At 44.2% G+C, this 20,643-nt stretch overlaps 1 protein-coding gene across 2 annotated transcripts; it reads left to right on the top strand.

Annotated features, from left to right (window-relative positions):
• Window positions 1-88: 88 nt before the first annotated feature.
• Window positions 89-19,731, top strand: LOC114803310 (ezrin-like). Of its 2 annotated transcripts, none has more exons than XM_029002809.1 (14): window positions 89-1,668; window positions 1,932-2,009; window positions 5,084-5,167; window positions 8,212-8,307; window positions 9,832-10,106; window positions 10,259-10,342; window positions 10,424-10,570; window positions 11,941-12,037; window positions 12,804-12,967; window positions 13,302-13,432; window positions 13,518-13,678; window positions 14,491-14,583; window positions 14,681-14,926; window positions 18,467-19,731. In XM_029002809.1, the coding sequence occupies exons 2-14, from the start codon at window positions 1,998-2,000 to the stop codon at window positions 18,629-18,631; spliced, it is 1,755 nt and encodes a 584-aa protein (XP_028858642.1). In that variant the 5' UTR covers window positions 89-1,668; window positions 1,932-1,997; the 3' UTR covers window positions 18,632-19,731. The 2 variants fall into 2 exon arrangements, with proteins under 2 accessions (XP_028858642.1, XP_028858641.1); XM_029002808.1 differs by having other exon boundaries at window positions 90-1,668; window positions 1,937-2,009.
• The last annotated feature ends 912 nt before the right edge of the window (window positions 19,732-20,643 follow it).

Consider the following 20,643-nt stretch of genomic DNA (forward strand, 5'->3'; position numbering starts at 1 on the left):
TTTCCTTGTGTGCAGAAGGGTCAAGTGTGGGGGGGGGGGTCAACTGTAGGGCCTGTCAAAGCCCATTGAGACATACTGTATGTGATTCTGGGCTAAATAAGAAATAAATGTTGTTGTTGCTTCTCTTGCTCTCTGAGTGTGCTGGAGAGCAGCAGGTTGGATTTCTCTCACAGGAGCAGAGGAACAGCTCAATTTGTTATGCATCATTCTGCATGGATCTATTGTTGTACAATGTTAGCTACCCATTAGGCCACCACTACCCCATGGATATATAGAGTATGTGGTATATGATAAGCTATGATAATAATGGCAGTAGTAGTGATATGACATGATATGATGATAACACAGTGTGAAGTAGAGAGATTGATGTGCAGAGTGCAGTACTGATGTTCAGTTTGGGAGGAAAACATCATCTGCAGATAATTTCAGATGTGGCTGAGGTGATGTGGATGATCCTGGGGACAACATACTGAGGAGCCAGACAGCCTGGGGGTAAAAAAACGTTCCTCAGCCTGGCAGATCGGAGGGCAGGAGTGGGAAAAGTCCATATGAGGGGTGTGAAGGGTCCTTGCAGATGCTGCATTTGTGAAATGATGAGAAATGATTACAATTTGGGGGCCGTGGTGGCCTAGTAATAAGAAAACAGACCCGTAATCAGGAGGTTCCAGGTTTGAATCCCGATCCGCCAAGGTGCCACTGAGGTCCCCTTGAGCAAAGCACCGTCCCCACACACTGCTCCCCGGGCGCCTGTCATGGTGCCCACTGCTCATCAAGGGTGATGGATTAATGCAAAGGACACATTTCACAGTGTCACCACATTCTCACCTTTTCTTTCCTTATTGTACATAGCATCCCCTACATGTACGATGGTGGGATCAATAAACTTGCCCCTCATCAATGGATATAAAATTCTCAGATCAACAGTCAGTACTCATCAGGCCCTAAAAAGGACGATTCTTCCAAGAGTACAAAGAAGGACACAGTTTATAAATGAAATGGATGGTTTTATTTATGGCTGTGTGGCTGAACTGATTATTGTATTTTTATATACATATCTGAAAATGTACACGTTGCAGCTAATTGTTTGTAATTATTGCTGTAGTTCCAGTCAGTATTTAAGTACATAGTGTCCACCACCACAATGTGCATTTGTCACTGAGACACTGAGAGGCGCTGTCGTGCTGCAGTCCAGACACTGTCCCCTGCACGGCCATTCCAATGTCCAGGCGACACTCCCCAAAACAGCTTTCTACGTGCTCTTATTATAATAATAATCATTCCACATATTTAGCTGTGTTTTAGATGTGTAGGTGACATGTCTGCGGCTGGTTTGCAGGTGTATTATTCAGTGCGGCTACGCCTCGGATGGATATATACGGGTCTATTTTAATCCGCCGCGGCGATTGGTCGCTCCGCGGCGCGCCCCGCCCCCGCCCCGCCCACTCCGCCAAAAATGAATGAGCGGATTTTATAGGTCAAGACCATTAAACATTCGTCTCCGAACGACACCGATACCGGGCTGGTCGAGGAGGTTTCTCGGGCTGAAGGGAGAGCGCAGGTCCTGCCCCCGCCTGGGAGTGTCGCCGTGTCGGTCCGGGCCGCCATATTGCGCCACCTGCTCGGGGAATCGTCACGGAGCGGCTTCTCTTCGCTGCCAACAGGTGTCGAGTAAGTCTTTCTTTCTTTCTTTCTTTCTTTCTTTCTTTCTTTCTTCCTTCTTTTCTTCTTTCTTTCTTCCTTCCTTCCTTTCTCGGCTGTGGGAAGTTTGTGGTTAGCGCGGCAGGTAGAGCTGCGCGGATTAAACCAGGTTACGTTTCCTGGGTGGGGACAGAAGGGTTAATGTCGCTTTTGTCCCCGTGTTTTGTCCCAGTGTTTGGCTCCTCGCCTCCCGAGTGCGTGGAACTGATTTTCACCCGTTTGTCTTGTCTCAGCGCAGCTGGGGACAACGGAGGACACTTGTCGCCGTCTGCCTGAAGGCTCATCTCGGGGGATTCAAAATGCCAAAACCAGTAAGTAAACGTGTTAAAATCTCCTCTCGTGTGAATAATGGCGGACTTGTGGACACCTTCAGCATGAGAGCTTGTTCTGCGACTGATCTGAAGAAGTGGCCATTAAGGCATGTTTCCCTCAGGGTTGTCAGGAGTGTCACTGTTCCCGTGACGTCACGCTCATGGTGGCTCCGTCATGAGGACAGAGGGCTGCTTTGAGGTCCCTGACTGTTGAAGTGCTGCGTACGAGTCATGTGGTGGACGCCCTTTCATAAAATATGAGCACCAGAAGAACTTTGTGAATTTGAATGAGTTGTAATCGCTTCCTCCAGCGTAGGCGTGGCTTTGCCAGCGGGATGTGAACAGGAAAAGGACGATATTGGCTATTGGTGTGACCTGTTCCTTTTTGAGGACTGAGTGAGACATTTCTGTCTCGAGGACGATGGCCTTGGATAAGTCCAGTGTCCTCCACGCTGACGTTCCTTTTATTTTTTTTTTCCATACCAAGGTGTGTTTGGGCGTTACCTCTCTTTGTCTGAGCCTATTGTTATCCGGTGTTCCTATGAATAATTGATAACTCATTCACTACCTTTTTGAATAATGTTTTGTGAAGGGTTATGGAACTTTTATACATATCATGCTGTCACAAGCGCATGCTGTCTATATATCAATAAGTGGAATAACCGTCTCTCAGGCCCGGGTCACACAGAGGTCAAACTGAAGTGAATTCAGCTCTTGATCCTCTGTCTTTCTGTGCGATTATGAAAGCTGATGTTGTAAATTATGAGCAGTGACAGTCATGAAACGTCACCGTAGTCATTTCTATATACTGACTGACAGTAAAAAAGTCGCTCCGGCTGCCACCAGCTGTTCGGGGGAATAATTCTCCGTAAACTCCCTGTGGTTCGAGCAACAGACATACATTAGGTCCATTTCATATTCTGAACCAACCAGAGGCTGCGAAGGGAGGGGCCAAGATATTCCTGTATGTCCGACAGAGAGGGCAGTGGCCTGGACCAGTCTGATAGACAGAGTGGATGTTGCCACGGGTTACCGCTTAAATCAGTCCTTCAAAGTTGGACCCAAACCCGACATTAATGGCGGCGGATGACTGTACCAAAACGCTTCATTTTTCACGGTCAAACCTCACGACCAGAAGCTAACGTCGGTTTCACCGCCTCGCCATCCATTTCAGTGCTAATGGAAACCAATCACCTGACTGTTCATTTACGTTCCACGCAGCATCATCAGGCCACGATGATATCAATTTAAAGCCCTTAAATCAATTGCACTTTTAGATCTTCTTTTTATTAAATTCATTTCGTTCCCAGTAAGTGGCCTTTCTTGTAGAATGAACCAGCCTGCTGGTGAACGTTTCCAAGTTGCCTGTATGGAGCCTGTTAAATGCGATGCCATCGAACATTTGGTGCACCAGTGCAAAATGTTTGTAGAGCCCTGAATGGACAGGGGGCCATTAAAATGCACACCGGGGCTGGAGGGCCACCACTGGCATGGCGCAAAACAAAGATTCCCTTTCAGTCCTCCATCACACGCCCCCTTGGTATTTTCCAGCTGTTGTATATAGTTTCCCAGCAACTGTAAGGTCCATGTTCTCCGCCATCTCTGATGGGCGTGGCGCGTGTCACACTGCGCATCACTCCTGATGAGGGGATGAATGAACTGGGATGAAAGATGGATGGATGGAGAACAGGAAGCACCTGTACAGTATCAGCGTCTGCAGGGGGACTTCATGACGGGTGAGCATGTAGAACCTGGTAGAACTGGCTGAGCTGTCTCCACATTCTCAACACGAACATGTGTGCAGCAGCACCCGCCTGAAAAAACGCTGTTATTATTATTGTTAATAATCAGGACTTTTTGAGCATGTGAGATGCAGTTAAAGTTGAAACTTTGTTTTAATTACAATTCAGAAATCAGATTAGTTAGCTATGTTGAAAGCAGTTGCTAGGCAATTGTCGCCTGATTTTTTATATACACACACACACACACACACAGACAGACAGAACAGGCCAACACACCTCCTCATTCAACGTGTTTTCTTTATCTTCATGACCATTTACGTTGGTAGATTCTCACTGAAGGCATCAAAACTATGAATGAACACATGTGGAGTTCTGTACTTAACAAAAAAAGGTGAAATAAGTGAAAACATGTTTTATATTCTAGTTTCTTTGCTCTGATTACTGCTTTACACACTCTTGGCATTCTCTCCATGAGCTTCAAGAGGTCGTCACCTGAAATGCTTCACCAACAGTCTTGAAGGAGTTCCCAGAGGTGTTTAGCACTTGTTGGTCCAGCTCACCCCAAACCATCTGGACTGGGTTCAGGTCCGGTGACTGTGGAGTCCAGGTCTCCACTTTTTGTTAAGTACAGAACTCCACATGTGTTCATTCATAGTTTTGATGCCTTCAGTGAGAATCTACCAACGTAAATGGTCATGAAAATAAAGAAAACACGTTGAACGAGAAGGTGTCCATGGTACTGTACATGGTATATTTTTGCATTTTAGTATTGGTCTGTGTATTGTATTGCTATTCATGCTGAGCTTCAGCTTTATGAATAACATACCAGCATGAGTCCTTTTTTTTCAATTAGTATTTTTAGGCATTTAGGCATTATTTTAGGCATTATTTTAACACACACACACACACACACACACACACACACACACCAGTTTGTGTATCCACCCAGGCTGTGGTGTGATAATATGCAGTTGATCTCCTAGACGGGGGTTATCTACAGACTGCCGGTGCCAAGCTACTGTGTGGTGATAAAGGTGTTCTCCTCACATCTGCGGCTCTGGAACTCCGAGTGGGATGCTGTGGCCCATAAAGCAGCCCGTCAAACATTAACCTGCAGAATTCATTTGCTCCGCACTTCCTGCAGAGTCCGAGTTGGTGCGCTTCTGCATTTCACGCGCACAAACGAAACTGCAAATATCCACATGTTGACTTAGCTGCTGATTAGTTTTAGTCATCGTTTAGTTCAACTTTTGACTCCAAGCTATATTTTAACTCGATTTTTCGGATTTTTCTGATGCATATTTTTAACTGCAGCATGTCTTCACTTTTCAGGTGAATGTCCGCGTCACCACCATGGACGCTGAGCTGGAGTTTGCCGTCCAGCCCAGCACAACGGGCAAGCAGCTCTTTGACCAGGTCAGTCGCTGCAGGTCCTTTCAGAACGTGACTTGCTGCCGTTGTGGGTGAGACTCGGTCCACAGTTATTCCACTACTCCATGCAGCACGAGGCATCATGGGGGTGTAGCCCTACTTTACATCCCAATAAAAGCTGGTTCTTTTTACTCTGTGGAATGTGGAGAACTTGGTGACGTGCGTAATGGGTCGGGGCTATGAAACCAGGCGAACAGGGTTGACGGCAACGTAATGATCCTATGCAGGAGGAATGTAATGATTGCCGTGAGACTGTCACATTCCTGTCTAAAGAAATAGTGGCGATGCACTGCCAACATAACAGGAAGCCATGCCATGTGGACGTGTGCAGGACTTTGTAGGATAAAATCACAATGCAGGAGGTGGAGTCACAGTTTAATCACACCACAAAATATGGGGCCGGAGGTTTATTTGTTGGTGTAGGAAAATCTGAAATTGCCCTGAACACCGAGGTGTTGAGGGGGCGACGATGGACCACCAGGGATGAAGGGTTTATTGAACACACGTTGGGTCGAAATGAGGAGAATGTTGAACTGTTTGCGTTTGGTCCCCTTATTCTCAAAATGAGATGAATATGAGCTACTGAAAATAAAACGGCACGAAGAACAGACGGCATGGTGATTGAGCTCAGACTGGCTGGACTGTGTAACCCCACCCCGCAAAATGGATAACAGGTGGGGGTTCAGTCATTTCATGGTCAGGGTTACGTCAGATATAGGTGTAATCGTCTTGGCCATGTGCCAGCAAAGGCAGGGACCAAACACACTGAAGGAGGTGGAGTCAGCAATTCCTGCAAGCTCCTCCCACACAGACCAATCTAAAGCAAACAGTTGAAGGAGCAAAATCCAGCCCTGCAAGCACAGGGACCAAACGGAGATGTTCGGGGTGTATTTTCTCCAGAGGTACCTTTCTGTTGCGTCACAGGCCTGGCTCAGTTATGACCGACAAACCCCTGTATCTTTTCCTGCACAAACCACTTCCTGTAGAACAAGTTTGTAAGCAAGGCGTGGTGAACATCTTCAGGTGCAGAACTGAGCATAAACTAGAAACCCTGGAACTAAAGTGTGGCCTTGAACCGCCACTTGCAGCACTCCTCCATTTTAACCCCTGAGCATGTATACACTGAAATTGTTACCAGTTACGACATCACGGGACCAGATTTTCGGTCTTTGTTGTTGTAACAGCCACAAATAAAGTGTTGATGATGAGGCATGTAGTCTGGCTGGCCCATCTGACCTGATCCACGTGTAGATGGTCCTCACAGTTTGCCATGTAGCCACAGACAAGTCTCAGTCTTTTACGTGATCATGGGAAGGCCAACTGCTACTGATCCGGTTCTTGAACCATCCTTCATGCTGCCTGTATTTTGTGATGGCAGCGCCCTCTCCCATGCCACACTGCTGCCATGGGAAAAACCAGAATTTCTAGGTCACCAGTCAACTCACAACACTCAGCGCTGATGACAGGTGACATCTTGATTTAGATCCCCAGCAGCCTGTGACCTAATTTAATTACCAACCGCTCCCGGAAGTAATCCATTACGGCATGCACACGTACGTATCATGAGCCGTGCACCACACACCACAGTGGAAGTGAAGTGCTGAGTAATGCTGAGAAGAACGCTGACCCCGCCCGCGCACTCCAGCTTTAAAAAGCTCCACGGCTGGATTTGCAAGTTAATATTTATTTGTCTGTCTGTGTGTCTAAGACTTTTCGCACTTAAATCTAGACTTTGGCGTTCCTGCTCTGTAAACATGGGTGTGTCCTGGCCTCGCGCTGGAACATCCCGTTACACCGTGGATGAAAGGGTTAATGTAATGGGTGGGAAAGAAAGCAGCATGGCCGTTTAGTAGTTTAGGAAAAATGAAGGATATTATTGTCGTTCCTGCCGCCATTAGCTGCCAATCACTGGAGCAAGCATGAATATGGCTGAAATTCCACAGTCCTTTTCATACCGTGCATTTAAACCCCTCCCCACCTCAACGTCGGAGTCAAGCCCAGGGCAAAAAAAGGATGAATGGGCTGTTTGTGTCCAGTACCGTGTTGAATTTAACTCCAGGTGAGGCCGGGGTTTCAGAAAAAGCCTCTTTTCAGCTCTGTAGCAGCATTCAGGTTGAGCTGCCATATTAGGTATCTGTCTGGGGGATGCGTCTGCTGTAATTTCTCCCTCGACTTGGCCTCCATAAATCAGTCCATTTAAAGTGTAGGTGCATGTGCAGTCCGCACAATCTGACATGGAAATCCAATGACTGCAATATGATTCTAATAAATTACATTTGGTTTTAATAATAGCCATTTTTCCACTTCTTTACGCCCTCATCCCGAGCGACTTATCAGAAGTTACTTGTTTTTATTCACATTTTCTGATTTATTTGTAACACTAACACAGCACTCAATGACAAGTTGGTTCCCAGGTCCATCAACACTGTCCTCATGTCAGATTTATATGAATCCTATTTAGAAATGTCCTCCTCAGACATAATTATTTTTTGTTATCTATAATTAAAATGGCTAGAAATGGAATGTAAAGGACTTCTGAATGCTATATTAATACAAGTTCTTAACTTTCAATGGTTCTTTCATTTTATGGTAGTTTCTAATAGTTTTAGAGATTGGTCACCCAGCTTTATTTGTCCTCTGTATTTAATCATCGCCATTAGTGAGCAGTGGGCAGCCATGAAAGGTGCCTGGGGAGCAGTGTGTGGGGACGGTACCTTGATCAAGGGGACCTCAGTGGCACCTTTGGTTATGAGTCCACTTCCTTACTAGGCCACCACTGGTTTAGTGATCAGTCTAAAATGTTGTTTTTCCCATAGCTTGATCTAAACTGGATATAAACTGTGGATAAATATCTCCTTCTGGTGGGTTCTGGCCCCTTATTGGTTCTCATTACTTTTACTCACCTAGCCCTGGGAAGTCAGGCATTTTTACACTAATCAGTGTGTGCAGTAACGTGAAACATGTTCCAACAATGTCCACATTTTGCCAGACTGAAGACCGTTGCTATAATTCTGTATATCTGTTAACAGGTGGTGAAGACCATTGGATTACGGGAAGTCTGGTACTTCGGCCTGCAGTACATGGACGGCAAAGGTTATCTCACATGGCTCAAGCTGGACAAAAAGGTGCCCTTTTTAAGCCTTTTTCATAGACCGATAGATTTCTCAGTCAGCTGGATTAGTCAAGACTGGCAAATAGGTGAAGAGGTAAAGAACAATCCAACTGGACAGCAGTGGGGTTAAGCCTAAATCTTGTTTTGTGGAATAGCCTCCAGGACAGAATCACCAGCAGTGTTATCCGCATGTTTCATGTCAGCATTATGTTGATATGAAATTGTACAATTTTCAGCACGGAACTGAATTCTTCCTGGTCAGTGGCCCTTCTCTCTGTTACGACCCGGTCGCACTATTCTTGACTCTGACTGTGTTGAATGTTGATGGGTTTTTTGGGTGCAGTTGGAGTGTCGACTGCCGATCTCAGTTTCTGTCTTGCAGCACTGCCTGGAATGGAGCATGGCACCTCTTAAAAATGCCAGTAATGTCCAGTTGGTCCGAATGCTGTTGCATTGTAGTCTATTGTTACTGTCACAGGGATGGCTACAACATTTTATGCTGACATTGTGCTGTTCAACATAATTCCGTGACATGAACTGGATAAACACACACGTTTCATCACATTCTCATATATCACTCTTCCAGTTCCTGGCTACAGAAGGCACCAGCAAACGAGATTAATTTAACAGCAACATTTATTTCTTATAGAGCCCATAATCATATACACCCCCACACTTGACCCTTCTGCACACAAGGAAAAACTCCACACAAGAAAGGTGCGATACAGAGCAGATTCCCTTCCAGGGTTGGGGATGACTTGTCCAAGAAGAGAAAAACCGTAGTAGTGGGGGAAAAGTCCAAAGTGTAGTATAGAGCATCTGTCCTGGACAGTGCAGAGTAGGTTTTAGTGCAGTGTGTGACCTTTTATAATGAAGTTCCCTGAAGCTTTAGGTGTTGGAGGTGGCTATGGTTACCCACTGGTTCGTTTCATGCTATGGCTTTATCTGCTGGTCTTCTCACTGGAGTCTGCCAGTAGTCTGTGCGCTTGATTCCGTGTCTCGGAGAGAACAAACAGAAGCAGCGGCAGACGGTTACACTGTTCGACCGATACTGAAATGTGCGGTAATAGTGGTATATTGGGGCTACAGTGGCACTAGGGTGAATTTACATTTACAGTATTTATTAGACTCCCTTATCCAGAGCGACTTACAATCAGTAGTTACAGGGACAGTCCCCCCCTGGAGACACTCAGGGTTAAGTGTCTTGCTCAGGGACACAATGATAGTAAGTGGGATTTGAACCCGGGTCTTCTGGTTCACATAGGCTACTACCCTAGGCTACTACCACCCTATAATTTAACACTGTCTGTGTTTGACTAGGGGACTGTGTAATAAAGTGCACTTGACAATTGCTACTGTGTGTGGGACTTTACCAGATAGTGTCTCAGTTGAAAATAGAAGAGGTATATAATACGAACACATTCTGTTCTTATGCCTGTTTGCCATTTAATTCTAGTCTTAAGCGTACTTTTTTGAGAGTGGAAACAAAAATTTGGAGAAGCAGATAAGTCTCAACCTTCTCTTGTCTGATGCACAGGTCTCCTCTCAGGATGTGAAGAAGGAGAACCCGCTGCAGTTCAAGTTTCGTGCCAAGTTCTTCCCAGAAGATGTGTCAGAGGAGCTGATCCAGGAGATCACACAGAAGCTCTTCTTCATGCAGGTGAAGGAGAGCATCTTGAGCGACGAGGTGTACTGCCCCCCTGAGACGGCCGTGCTCCTGGCTTCGTACTCGGTGCAGGCTAAGTTCGGAGACTTTACCAAAGACATACACAAGCCCGGCTACCTCACCTCCGATCGCTTGCTCCCTCAACGGTGGGTGGGACTCAAATATGATTATATTAGTAATATGACTGAAGGCTATTTGGGTGTAAAAATCATGGCAAGCTGTAACACCCTGAGACCAGCATAATCTACATCCCCACGTTCCAAAACTCATTTATTCTTCACCTTATTTCATCCTCCAGTGTTCTGGAGCAGCACAAGTTGTCCAAGGACCAGTGGGAGGAGCGAATCCAGGTTTGGCACGAGGAGCATCAGGGGATGCTGAAGTGAGTCTACAGGAGGATTAACCTAATCTGACTGGTGGTATAGGTGGATTTATTCTGGTCTCTCTCTCTCTCTCACTCCAGAGAGGATGCCATGATGGAGTATTTGAAGATTGCACAGGACCTAGAAATGTATGGTGTCAACTACTTTGAAATTAAGAACAAGAAGGGAACAGAGCTGTATTTGGGCGTGGATGCTCTCGGCCTAAACATCTATGAGAAGAATGACAAGTGAGTTTTTCGGTCTTTGCACCAGGTATTTTGCAGCAGGTTATGGTTTCACAGCCCAAACCCCATTTTTACAGGCACGCATCATTGTATTTATTTTTTGTATTCGTGTATTAATAAACATATCTTCTAGCGTAAAAAGTTGCAAAATAAAGATTTAAAAAGCTTACTAGTTTAGGACTATCACACAATTATAATGCGGGTATACAAATGGATATGACATTATTACCATTGGTGCTAACACCAATATGTTGTGTGTTTGCATTGTTACTGAAGGTGAAGTGACTCCCAAAGTGCCCTCTGCTTTAACCATGGTGACGTAGACTGGTTTTACAAGCCGTGCAGCACTTAAGAATGCATGCCTAACCTGACCTCCACAAGGGAGACAGAGCGGTTGTAGCATCTCCTCCTCGGGTGCCGTATTCTGTAACACAGTCAGCAGGGTTCCACAATATGACATCTCCTCTGCCCTGTGCTGCTTTCCACCTCTAGTGTTGGCTAACCCCACACAGCAAACATGGGCGGAAGTGCCAGGAGTAGTTCTCCCTGCATGCAGTAAATCAGGGAGGTATCGATCAGACCATACTCTCAGAACTAGATCAGGTCAAGTGCGACTTGGTGATTCCTCATATAAGGTGGGACCGCAGTGCATTGTGTTTGGCTTCAGCGCCACGCCCGAGGGCAGTAACGCCATATCGCCACATCGCCACCTAGCACCGAATTTGCCCCGAGTGCAGGTGGAGCAGTCCTCTCAGGCCCTACCCACACCACTGTTGAATGACGCGCATTCTTTAGTGCTTGGCCAATTAAACGGCCCGGTTTCGCTCCTTTGATGCGCTGGCCGGTGACTAAGCTCTTCAAACATGCGACCAAATGCGGTGTTTACTCACATGGCGGTATGAATCAGAGGTGGGAAGAGCCGGGTGATGTTGGACGGGAGGAAACGACTTGCCGTGTCATTCAGATCATTCATGTGGTTTTAACCCAACTATTTACTCCATACAGGGTCAAACAGATCATTGGTATCATTTAAATACATTTTTATTCATATTCATTTTATTCATACCTTTCACAATATCAATATAATCCCATTTTTATATCTAACAGTAACTGATTGGATTGGTTCACACAGTGTAATCTCATGGAAAAGTATATCCATAAACAATCCCTTTGTGAATTCTGTTGCAATATCATTTACACAAGACCAATATGCCTGTATTTTGTGTTTCAATAGTAAATATTGAAGAGTCCAGTATGGGCCCAGTCCTAGCCTTTGTTAATAAATATGTAATTACATCTTCCTCCATGTAAGGTCTAATTTCAGATGTACAATTTGCTTTAATTCTCAACACTGCTCTCTGCTGTCTTCCCAGACTGACGCCAAAAATCGGCTTCCCCTGGAGCGAGATCAGGAACATCTCCTTCAACGACAAGAAGTTTGTCATCAAGCCTATTGACAAAAAGGCCCCAGTGAGTGACACCCAGAATCTACCTGGAAAAGAACATTGGTGACAGTGTCAACATAAAATGGATGGCAGCTAGAATTTAACTCCTGAGCATTATTTTCATTTTGCACGGGTGGATCATAACCGGGTTCAAAATGCAAAAACGGGGGAGTAGAAAATGAATTGAAATCAGCATTTAATCTCAAACAGGCAGTTCATCAGCAGAGCAAAAGTTTAGTACCATAATCTTGTAAATGGCAGAATCTGTGCAAATATCTTCTTTCTCTCAGAGATTCATACTGTCATGACCTCCTGGGAGAAAGATTTTCTGTCTTTGAACGTGGCAGCATTGAGCCTCTAGTAGTGCACCATGGGGCAGTGGTGTCCTAGCAGCTATGGTACCACTGAGTACCACGGTAGGACACATGCTGAGGACTCATTTCACTGTGTCACCGTGTGCTGTGCTGCAGTGAATCACAGTGACCATCACTTCACCCTCACGTTCACAATCACCATAAAGGATCCTGGTAGGCCCCAAAGCAGTTGACCAGCACCGGAGAATGGACGGTCACACATGGCCCAATCCTCGACACAAGTGAAGGTCCATAATGATGCGGCCGGCAGGCCATTAACCTGCAAAAATACATACATTTATCAGCAAAAACCAGAGGCCACAAACTCCCTGTTTGGAGAAGCCAGCATAGCCTGAAGATGGTTGAGATGTTTGAGGCAGAACTGGGTGGCTGGCCTCTTCCTCCTCTGGTTAAGTGCAAATGGTATTTTTCTGTTAGGATTTTGTCTTCTACGCCCCTCGATTGCGCATCAACAAGCGCGTCCTGCAGCTGTGCATGGGCAACCACGAGCTTTACATGCGGCGCAGGAAACCCGACACCATCGAGGTGCAGCAGATGAAGGCCCAGGCCCGCGAGGAGAAGCACCTGAAGCAGATGGAGAGGTGAGAATTGATGTGGTCAGTAACGAAATGGGAAAATATTGTTATTTATATGCGGTTTACGGTATGAGTGCGTATTTAGCGGCTCAGTGGCACATTGCGGAATTTTCAGCCGTGTCTCGCACCATTGGCTGAAGCCAGATAACTGGTCTCAGCTCTCCTCCCAACCTGCCTCTTATCAGGGGGTTTGGTTCAGTGTGGTCTGAAGTAGGGACCTGGCGTGATGGTCCTGCCGTATCCTGCCTCGGCATTGTCCTGCTGGCGTGGTATCTTTATGGCCGTATTAGCATGTTCGGAAGCCTCTCTTTGTGTCTCCCCTCCCGACCCTTATCTGCAGAGCCCAGCTGGAGAACGAGAAGAAGAAAAGAGAGGCCATCGAAAGAGAGAAGGAACAGATGGAGCGGGAGAAGCAGGAGCTGATGATGAGACTCTACCATTTCGAGGAAAAGACCAAGAAGGCTGAGAAAGGTGCGAGTAGGGATGACCACGTTTGTGAATGGAGATATGTAGAAGATGTCGTGATTGTACTCAGGATGTGTTCTCCGTGGGGCAGACCTGCATGAGCAGATGCAGAGAGCCATGCAGCTGGAGAGCGAGCGGCGTCGGGCTCAGGACGAGGCGGTGAGGCTGGAGGCGGAGCGCCAGGCCGCCCTGCTGGCCAAGGAGGAACTGGCCAAGCAGGCCGAGGACCAGATGAAGAGCCAGGAGCAGCTGGTGAGTGTAATCTAGCACCACACATTCAGACAAGACCGTTTAAGCTTAATAAAACAAACATGTACTTGTAAGATATAAAAGTACTCAGACCCCCCAAAAATTTACTAAATTGATTTAAGTTCATTTTTTCCTCATTAATGTACAAACAGCAGCAGAAAAACACAGAATTGTTGACATTTTTGCAGATTTATTAACAAAGACAAACTGAAATACACATGATTAGAATATATATATAGGCAGTAAGTTAAAGTTCAATATAGTGAAAACAGTGGAATTTGTTTGATGTAGTTATATATATATACACACACACACACACACACACACACACACGCGCAGTTATGTAAATATGTTTTTGCTGCAACTAGTATTCCTACTCCTATTAATAATGATTGTGATTTAATACATTATGGTAATGTTTTGTTTAATTCGGTCATAATTTTTTTTACTTTACTAAATATTTTAACAATGATTAGTAAATCATTTTAAACAATGATTTAAAAAAAGTCTGGATTAATTATATTAATTGAAGTATGTTTCATATACAAGTACAGAGAGGGTTGAAATAGTATTACAGCAGAATTGTGTGATAGAGGAGACAATACAATTCAATATAGGACAACTTGAAGAGGAGACATGGCTATGCAAATAGACCAATAAACGAGTGCAACTGTCTAAAAGATGGTTCCCTGTGTTCCTACTGTTTCCAGTTCACATTTCTTGAGTTTTAAAATGAGCCTGTGCTTTGTTTTTCCGAAATGCCTGTCTGCATCACACACACACACACACACACACACACACACACACACACACAGGCTGCTGAACTGGCAGAACACACCGCTCGGATTGCCTTGCTGGAGGATGCCAAGAAACACAAGGAGGAGGAGGCAAACACATGGCAGCACAGGGTGAGTCCCCAGTGTGCTGTGGACACACACACACACACACACACACACACACACTCACTCTGTGGGCCTAATCCTCATCTTGGTTTCTCGCTCTCAGGCCCAGGAGGCTCAGGAGGATCTGCTGAAAACGCGGGAGGAGCTGCACCTGGTGATGACTGCTCCGCCGCTGCCTCCCCCTCCACCAGCATATGAGCAGATGGACGAGATGGAGCAGGAGGACAGCGAGGAGAACAACAGCACCTACAGCGCCGAGCTGCAGACCGAGGGCATCAGTGACCACCGGCACGAGGAGCAGCGCCTCACAGAGGCTGAGAAAAACGAGCGCGTGCAGAAGCAGCTGCTGGTGAGAAAATCAATTTATTCATTCTGCAAAACCAAATACCGGAATACACACACAGGCAAGTTAAATCCTGCAAAGAAGTGTAGGGGAGTGTAGTTTGTGTGTTTTTCTAGAAACTGCAAGATGCTGGTAATACTCAATTATACTCAATATGTTGATATGTTCACTCATGTAATATACAGCAGTAGAGTTAGGGAATCAGTGCCGATCACCATCATCCCATCTTTACATGCGGAAGCTGAGTGCAAAACCAGACGAAAAGCTCATCTAGCTGCATTCCTGAAGCTCCTCCTTATCACCTTGTATCATCTCCAAATAACCTGTAATTCCATTGGCTGGCTCTTGTGTTAGTCTTGACGTTGACTTCCGAGGTGCAGCAGATATAGAAGACGTGTACACGCTTCTTGTTTTTGCACCAAACTTAAAATCTGGAATTGGCCTCATAGCTTTTTTTTTTTTTTTTTATTGCAGCCAGGCCTGAATGTTTGATAGAAATTCATTCTTGCAACTCTTACCTCAAGTGTAGAACACAACCAGCACACAATCCAAAAGCCTGAAGTTCCTTCAATGTTGCTGTAGGTCTCTTGGCAGCCTCTCTGGCTCCTTTTCAGCTCATTTTTTTAAAATCTTTTAATTTTCTTTTAATTAATTTCTTTAGTTTTTGTTTTCTTTGATGACTGTCTACTGTAGGGCTGAATGATATATCGAAATAGCAATTTGAGTTAAAGCAATTGTATAAATAGCAACAACTGTGATTGTCCAGACTATGCAAGTCCAGGTTAATGTCACATACGCACTTACACACAGACTTGAGCTTGAGCAAACATGCGATCACCGCAAGGTTTGCATTTCCCTTCAAAAATAAGCCAGTATTGGTCATTGCGCCAAGCTCGAAATATGCACGCTTTTCTGTCGACAATGATGTTGTGTTGTAGATCTCTGGACACCCAGACACTAATAAGATCAGCTTTCCCTCTCTTTCCGGTTTGTGTGTGTGTGTGTGTGTGTGTGTGTGTGTGTGTGTTTTGAAGGAGCACTGATTCTAATGGTCATGCTAAAATGCATCACAAGTCTTGGCAAGTTTGGCCAAGGTGCGTGCACAAGGCGCGCTGCACAAAACCCAAACCGTTGTGTTTGCATGCTCGGAATGGATCGGGCAAGTGTTTCGGATTCCACGCTGACCACCACTCTTGCATCAAGCAATCCTTAGAAAATAATGGGTTTCCGAGCAAATTACAGGCAGTTCAATGTTAAAGCCATGGCCATTTCAACTTGTGATATGCTAGTTAAAATTAAGTACAGTAAATGCCAAGTTTTGAGAGTGAAAAACAGTATTTGTCAAAGTTTGCTGCTTCAGTGTTTTTTAGACAATGTTCTGTGGTTAATGAAGTATAATTACAAGCATTCTATTTGTTTTGAAGGCTTTTATTGACAATTACACCAAGTTTATGGAAAGAGTCCATAATATTTGCAGTGTTGTACCTTTTTTTATTTTTTATAAACTCTGCTTTTCAGTCAGGATTTGGGCCCAGATTTCAACCCATTCCTTCATAATCAGTACTTGGAGTTTTGTTTGTCCACCCACCTCTTGAGGATTGACCACAAATTCTCAATTGGATTAAGGTCCGGGGAGTTTCCTGGCCAGGAACTGAAAATTTCAGTGTTTTGTTCCCCGAGCCACTTTGGCCTTATGACACGGTGCTCCATCAAGCTGGAAAAGGCATTGTTCTTCACCAAAGTGGCTGTATTCACGGCCGTGTTCTGGGGTAAAATTGTTAGTAAGCCCACTCTCTAGGATGAGAAGCAGCCCCACACATGAATGGTCTGAAGATGCTTTACTGTTGGCACGAGACTGTCTGGAGAAGTAAAGGTGACGCCACCATCAGTCATTTTTCCAGATGCCCCAAACAATCGGAAAGGGGCTTCATCAGAGAAAATGACTTTACCCCAGTCCTCAGAAGTCCAATCCCTGTACTTTCTGCAGAATATCAGTCTGTCCTTCATGTTTTTCTTGGAGAGAAGCGGCTTCTGTTCTGCCCTTCTTGACACCAGGCCTCACTGTGCGTGCAGATGCACTCATACCTGCCTGCTGCCATTCCTGAACAATCTCTGCACTGGTGGCAGTGCAAATATTATTTTACTTATTTATTTATGTATTAAGCTCATTTTCAGGCAAAAAGGGGCTTTGCAATTCATCTGGTTACCCTTCATAACATCCTGGAGTAAATGCAAATTGGCAACATAAAAACAGAAGCAGCAAACTGTCAAAACTAGTATTAGTGTAAAATACACTTATATTTATGCCATTTATCAAACTTCATTATCCAAAGCGACTTACAATTCACTACGTATTGCATAGTGAATACTGGTGCAGCTCAGGGACACAAAACCCTGAGCTGCTAGTAAGTGGGGGGACCCCCCCCCCCCCCTCTCCTGATTGAAACCTTTCAGATTTGGCTGTATGAGCTAACAGAGTTAAAGTTCAGGAAGGATCCTGCTGAACCTGATTTGGGGGTAATCTGTGTGAACCGAAGAATACTAATTAGATAATAAAAAAAAAAGTGCAACAAACGATCATACTATGTACGTGACAAAAATGTTGATTTGATTAGTGTGTGTTAGGGTGTGCACACTTATGCAACTGGTTCATTGTTCTTTTTTCCCCATGACAGACTTGTTTTACGGTGTAATTTTAAAGGTTGTGGGTCACATTAAAGGTGTGAAAGGTTTAAAAAGATTTATTGTCTAATTTTTTTTGTTTGTGGGGGAGGTTGACTCAGTGCTGGTTATTGGACTCGAACCTGCAGCTTTAGGCCAACACTCCCCGTATTCTCATTTTTATCTCATTTTAAAAAAAGCAGTTTTTAATAGGGGTGTGTACCCTGTTTAGAACCACTATACTTGTACTAAATAACTACTAAAAAACGAAATAAAAGTTAATAATAATAATAATAATCATAGCATTGCTAATAGTAGAAATCACATTAATAACAATGGTTGTTTTGCCCTGTCATTACACTGTTTTCAACTTTTAAAATTATTAAATATCCTCACACCCGTGGATGAATATAAATATATTATGTTGCTTTTGTTAGTATGCTAGTAAATATTACATAATGTAATTCCTAATATTAAGTAGAATAACTGTTATAATTTTAATAACATTAATAAAAGCGATTAATGCAAAGTTTGGTATTAAGGCTGCAAATGTAAATTCTATAGAATCAGAAAACCATTTCACTTTCCTCGGTCAGACTTGTTTTTATCAAGATTCGTTGCGATGAGCTTTTAACTATTGATTTGTATTTAGTTTGTTTAAATGGTTTGGCTTTGTGTCAGATCCAGTCCACATGGGTTTCATCTTTATTTTTGCTCTTTATTTTATTAAATGTATTTGAATTCCTATTTATATATGCTCTGTAGCCACCCATCTAACTTGAACCATAAATAAAGGGGTGAATCAGGGGTGAACCCTGACCCTGGGTTAGATTGGAACCTGATAAGGCATCAGTTCTGACTGGTCTGTGTCTCTCCTTCTTCCAGGCTCTGACATCTGAGCTGGCGTACGCACGTGATGACACCAAGAAGACCCAGAACGACCTGCTGCACTCGGAGAACGTGCGCGCCGGCCGTGACAAGTACAAGACCCTGCGTCAGATCCGACAGGGCAACACCAAGCAGAGGATTGACGAGTTTGAGGCCTTGTAAGGGCCTCACCTCTGAACCCCGCCCCCAGCACCTAGCCGTACCCTTTCTGACTGAAACACTCACACGACTAAAATGTACATGGCCATTCTGAGCTGATCTCAAGGTGTGGTGGGGAATGTGGATCCGCTCTGTCCTAACAAATCTAGTGCCAAACCATTTTCTTGTTCACATGGAGGGTGAAGCCAGCTGCCATAATCCAGCTCAGTAGAGGAGTGTTGACCAGCAGACGAGAAAAGGGACTTTCAGTATAAAATTCAGCTAGACTTGTTGAGGAAAAAAATCAAGTGTATGTACTTTTTTTTTTTTTTTTTTTTTCCTTCCAAATATATAATGTTAGTCTAAAAATCATTCCAAGTTTAATATTTATGCTGTATATGGGTCATTTAAAGGGGGTGTCTCAGTTTGTATATTTTTGGTACTCAACTAATGATGAGAAAAAGTATATTACCCAAAATAATCATAGCTGTTTTTTCTTTGTTTCATATGGTTTCTGTAGATCACTAAATTAAAGAATTTTATTTGTAAATTATTATCTTTTTTTGTTCGAGTATATACAGCAAAGCTGCAGGTCATGGATTATTATTATTATTATTTTTTTTTTTTTACTTCCAGTAGGTACAGGTGATTTCTTAGACCAGAGTGCTTCTCTGTCGATAAGCGTCCCTGTTTCTAAATCAGGGAAAACTCATTTTATTTCAGCGTATGCGATATGAACATACTGTAGATTGATTTCACCTGCAGCTTCAGCTGCCTGAGGGCTGGTTTTTATTATATATATTTAAATCATTATCATTTTTATTATAGATATCCAACAGTAAATTATGCAGTATGGATGGTGTTCACAACCTTAGACTTGTCATTCTTTCCCTGGAAAGCAGCTTTATGAAAAGTATTAGAAGCACAAAAGTCAAGAACTGTCTGCGGATCAACAGTTAATGGCTTTCACCGACCAACGCCGATTTTAATGATTAATTGGAACGTGACCTGAGATCCTTCGTCTGTCCGTAGTGCCACACCTGGGATGTGCCGCTTGAATTGAAGTTGGATTTATATTTTAAAATAATAAATATTGCCAATAAAAAAATCATATGATTTACAAATCTGTGTGAACTAGTTTCATTCATAACTGCATACATCACACGGCAATTACAGGCTTTATTTTTACATTACGTAATAAAGACAAGATCTGGTTAGACGCACTCTTGATCCTCTTCTCAGTATTGGTAATGTAATTGAGAACCTCATGTTCCGGTTCTTTCAGACCACTTCTTGGTCACGTTTAATGTACGCTGTATTGTAAAAGATACCAGTTACATCTCCTGCCATCCCTGTGGCCACCTGCCGAAGACCTACAGCAAGTAACTGACAACATGGACGTCTTACTTCTACACAGCCTGGATACGGTCGCTCCAGTTAAAAAGGGGAATGGCTCCATGGTACAACAGCCACACCCGTCAACTAAAACAGGACTAACACAGATTGGAACAGAAAACTGGAAGCATTCTGCCAGAGATGCTCATCTTTAATAGAAGAAAACAAGAACCTTATTTGTCACCATGGCTAGAGCTGCTGATCCAGTTCTACACTGCGGTCATTGAGTCTGTCCTGTGCTCCTCCATCACCGCCTGGTATGGAGCAGCCACTAGAAGAGACAGGATCAGACTGCACCGCTGCCCCCCTGCCCTCCATCCAGGACCTGTACCTCTCCAGATCCAGGAGAAGGGCAGGGAAAATCATCTCAGATCCCTCACACCCTGGACACAGGCTCTTTGACCTGCTGCCCTCTGGCAGACGTTATAGAAGCCTGCAGACCAGGACCAGCTTCTTCCCCCTCGCCATGTCCCTCCTAAACAGCTGAACTGTCTCACTGCGAACCACCTTCAACACTGTACTGCACTTTATATACACTCTGTATATAGGATTCAGTTTCTTGCCTATTTATTTATAGACTTACTTTATATTTACTCCTACTCAGTAGATATATTATTTATAAACAAATCCCCAACTTACAC

The sequence above is a fragment of the Denticeps clupeoides genome, chromosome 14 (genome assembly GCF_900700375.1).
Source record: "Denticeps clupeoides chromosome 14, fDenClu1.1, whole genome shotgun sequence".
Taxonomy (NCBI): Eukaryota; Metazoa; Chordata; class Actinopteri; order Clupeiformes; family Denticipitidae; genus Denticeps; species Denticeps clupeoides.